This window comes from Lathyrus oleraceus, chromosome 1, assembly GCF_024323335.1.
Source record: "Lathyrus oleraceus cultivar Zhongwan6 chromosome 1, CAAS_Psat_ZW6_1.0, whole genome shotgun sequence".
Classification (NCBI taxonomy): Eukaryota; Viridiplantae; Streptophyta; class Magnoliopsida; order Fabales; family Fabaceae; genus Lathyrus; species Lathyrus oleraceus.
The window spans coordinates 80,849,331-80,853,764 of NC_066579.1; the positions used below are offsets into that span (position 1 = coordinate 80,849,331).

The following is a 4,434-nucleotide window of genomic DNA, read 5'->3' on the forward strand; positions in this document are numbered from 1 at the left end:
GTAACTTTGTACTCGATCATTCAATATAATGAAGCTAATTTACTTGGTTCATATTATAATGCATAAAAATGCAGATAGTAGTGATTAGAAGACATGAAAATGATTATGGAGTGTACAAGTGATTCTGCACGAACTAAAGCATGTGATTGCATCTATCTTATCCATTTGTTTGAGAGTTATAAGATAAGGGTGTGTGTAGCACACAAAATTATTTATCAATATTTTAAAATGCTCTCTAAGATAGGGTATCAAAATTGTTCTCACACAAATACAATATTATTATCATCAACACTCAAGGTATAGATGCAGAACCAAATCTTGTTATAACAGTTATCATTAACATAACAGAATCTGAATCTGAATCATCTTGCACTATGTTAGCTTCCTTTACACCAACCTTTTGCTTTGCCTTTCCAAACTAGCAATCTGAAGCATTGAATCTTTCTCTTGTCTTGGAAGTTTTCTTGTTTTAAAATTTGATAGATCTTCCTTCTCCTTTAGAGAATTCAAATATTTCTTCAAGCTTCTTCTTCTCTTTGCTATCTGGCATGCCTTCTCTCTAGTGCTTTCCTTTTCTCAGCTTCCACCTTCTCTTCATTTCATCAAAACCACTATTTCTTGAATGATCAAACATGACCTGTTCAGAATATTTATATGTCTCTCTTTGATTCAGTCTCAGTTCTCTTGCTTCAAGAGATCCTTGCAAATCCTTCATCTAAATTGTTTCCAGATTTTTGGTTTTCTCAATTGTTATTACTATCATATCATATTAACGAGTGAGACTTCGAAGTACCTTTTCGACCTTCATTTTCTTTGCCAACCTGTCTCCAAAGTTCTTCATTTGGTTGGTTAGTTCTTGAACCCATGTAAAAAAGAAATTTGATATTGATTCTCCCTCTTTCATATGCAGTATTTCATACTGCTTTCTCAAAGACTGAAGGCGTACTTTTTTGACCTTCGCATCTCCACCATATTATTTTTCCAGTATATCCTATGTTACTTTCGAACTTGTAGCATGAGCTATTTTATTAAACACCCTTGCTTCAACGTATTAGTGAATGTAAAATAGGGCATTATGATCTTTTTTCTTGGATTCCTTGTATGCTGCTTTCGGAGCATCAACCACATTTTCTGCTAGAGATTGAAACCCCTCTGCTACATACTCGAACACATCTTGAAAATTGAAGATGATTCTCATCTCAATGCACCATTTTTCCCAATTCATGCCATCAAGAACTGGAAGATTTGCAGGGAAGTTGTTACCGCATATTCCAACCATAGCTTCAATCACTATTGATTCTGGATTTTATCCAATCTTGTGATACCATATGTTGGTGTTATCATATTTTACGAATGCGGGAATTAATTGAGAGAAAGACAGAAAGAGTACTGGAGTGGAAGGGAAGAAAAAGAATAATGAATATTGAATGAGAGAAAATTATATTAGGGAGTAAATTACAACAAAACTAAACAAGTAGTTAATACATATACACATACACATGGAGTAACTAACTAACTAAACTTGAATTAATACACAATACTATGTCTAATGTTGGGCCCATTGCATGGCTTATCTCCCTCTTAGTTTCTCATTATACTTATTCCCAAGATTGAGTCCCTTATTCACTTGAGGGACTTCCACCTATCTCTTTGGTTCGATCCGGCAAAAAATTTGGCAGTTATAAATTCATTTCTTCTAATCTATTTGTTTTCTTTATTTTCTTTGTTGGATGAGGTGATTGCAGCTACTAAATAGGTTGATTTGACAAAGAAAACTAATAAGGATTGCCTCATTTTACGATGTGTTTTAAAAAGAATTATGATTATGTTAATGGGATTTCTCTGGATTATCTGCTTTCAAATTTGGATCCATTTACAAGTTGCATGATTAGATGCGTGCTTGCATGTTTTTCAGGGACTCTCGCCTTTTGGTTAATGGATATATGACTTAAGATATTAATATTCAAAGAGGATTGAATCAAGGATATATATATATATATATATATATATATATATATATATATATATATATATATATATATATATATATATAATATATATATATATATATATATATATATATATATATATATATATATTATATATATATATATATATATATATATATATATATATATATATATATATATATATATATATATATATATTCTAGTTTCAAGGTAAGTTTCCCAGACTCGATTATCTTTCATCTTCAATATGGAGATCATACTATTATCTTGGCAGATTTTTGGATATAGAGTATATACTGAAAGTGCTTGATTCATGTGGATCAGACATTATTGAGCCAGGTGTCCCATACATTAAGATGGTTAACAGACAAATTTACATACCAATGCTCTCTAATTAACAACTCACTTAGTTACAAATATGGCTTATTATTATTATTGACTACACATGAGTTAGGTATGGTACCCATCTTAATCCGTGGCTAACCTTGCCCTAACCACTTTATTTTACTATTAATATTATTTTCTTTCTTTTCATACTAAAGGATTCCATTACATATTTCACCTTTTATGAAAATGGAAATACTTCCCAAACAAACTACCATTAAAATTTCCCTTAACGTTAGAATCATTGGCAACCATACTTTCTGACTTTTGCTTACCATTACCATGTCGTCGTGGAACATAATCGCTGTCTTCACTTTCAGAGGTCTGCCAGGATTTACGCCGCATCTGAAGATTTGCACAATGAGGACACAAATTAGACTTCCATGCCCCATTAAGTCTTTTTACTCGTTCAAACATGTAAAATAATGATGAACTAGGGTGTCTCTCTGGACCCTCTACAGTATATTTCAATCCCAAGTCATCTGATGTTTGAATCTTTACAACCACAGAAAAGCCAATATCCAATTTTGGATTGAAAACATTTCCGTCATCAACAGCTAAATAGTGTAATACAGTGACCATATAGGGATTTGGATCACTTATACTCTTTTTCTTAGACTCTATAACAACAAGACTTCCCCTCCTTCCTTTACCATAGAGAATGTTTGTATATTCTTTTACTTCTCCCCATGCATTGATGGTTCTGTTAGAATTAACACCCCAATTTAAAATGCATACCTCTCTGCTATTTGCAATAGCGGCGATTTCGGGAACAGGTATCTCAAGATACCCCTTATCAGTTTTTCTTATTATAATTTCCAAATCAACACCAGTGAAATTGGAACAATTGTCTGCATCATGGAGAGATAATGATGCCTCTTTATGACGTCTCTCAAATTTGAGTTCACAGGTTGACGACCTATCTACGGTGTATAACATCGTGGTCACTTTGGTAACTTCATCATCACTATCACTGGGAACTTCATCATCATCATCACTGGGAACTTCATCATCATCACTGGGAACTTCATCGTCACTATCACTGGGAACTTCATCGTCACTATCACTGGGAACTTCATCCTCACTATCACCGGGAACTTCATCATTATCACTGGGAACTTCATCATCACTATCACTGCAATTACGTTTGATCTCTGTATATGTCACATCGATGAATGTATATCTACCTAGTTGTACTCGACATGGATAATCTGTGTAGTCGTTGAAGAGACCAGGACCGTTGGGATTATTTCCCATGTCAAATTATATTTTACCTGTAACACAAATTCGTTACATAAGAATTAATACCGCATAAATGATCATGAGTTACATGCAATTGTAAAAGGAATTGTAACAAGATAGCACAAGAAGTAATAAAACACCACTTGCAAGGAAGAAACATTCTAGATCTCACCTCTACATATATACTTTTCATAAGAATAGTTTACGTAATAACAAAAATGGAGACGTGAAGTAGAAGATACCTAATTCGAAGTAGCTTCTAACTCTGCTCTTGTTTGCTTTGCACTCTTAGGTGGTTAATGTCCATATGAAAGAATGGTATAAATACACAGAAAATAGAATCCTTGCAAATAAAATGAAAGAGAAATAAGCCTTATTCTAACTCAAATTATTAGACGGCATCTAATTCTTGTTGATCATATCTTCCACACCACTTCAGATTTTGAATGCCCACTATCTCTTTCTTGATTGATGTTATTCAGATAAATAACAGAATCTTTGATCGGAATTGGGTTCAAAGTTATTTTGCTTTGCTTAGATTATGCTCCACCTTAGACAAAAATATAGAAAAGTTTCAAAGAATATTTTTTCAACATTTTTCTATTTATGGAATACTGTAATATATACACACAAGAATCCCTATAATTCCTTTTCTTGTTGATCCTATCTTCCATACCACTTCACGTTTTGAATGCCCACTATCTCTTTCTAGATTGAAATTATTGAGATAAATTACCGAATTTTGGATCGGAATTGGGTTCAAAGTTATTTTCCTTTTATTAGATTATGCTCCACCTTAGACAAAAATAAAATTCTCTTGTATAACAAGATTTTGGTT

The 4,434-nt window shown here is 32.7% G+C and overlaps 1 protein-coding gene across 3 annotated transcripts; it reads right to left on the reverse strand.

Annotated features, from left to right (window-relative positions):
- Nucleotides 1-2,286: 2,286 nt before the first annotated feature.
- Nucleotides 2,287-4,004, reverse strand: LOC127117255 (pheromone-processing carboxypeptidase KEX1). 3 transcript variants are annotated; one of them, XM_051047432.1, is made up of 3 exons: nt 3,839-4,004; nt 3,093-3,628; nt 2,287-2,699 (listed from the first exon to the last, which is right to left on the reverse strand). In XM_051047432.1, the coding sequence occupies exons 2-3, from the start codon at nt 3,609-3,611 to the stop codon at nt 2,529-2,531; spliced, it is 690 nt and encodes a 229-aa protein (XP_050903389.1). In that variant the 5' UTR covers nt 3,612-3,628; nt 3,839-4,004; the 3' UTR covers nt 2,287-2,528. The 3 variants fall into 3 exon arrangements, with proteins under 3 accessions (XP_050903389.1, XP_050903387.1, XP_050903388.1); XM_051047430.1 differs by having other exon boundaries at nt 2,287-3,628; XM_051047431.1 differs by having other exon boundaries at nt 2,287-3,628; nt 3,769-3,885.
- Between the last annotated feature and the right edge of the window lie 430 nt (nt 4,005-4,434).

Coding starts and splice junctions, on each gene's coding strand:
- LOC127117255 (XM_051047430.1), bottom strand. CDS start 3,611: ATGGGAAATAATCCCAACGGTCCTGGTCTCTTCAACGACTACACAGAT.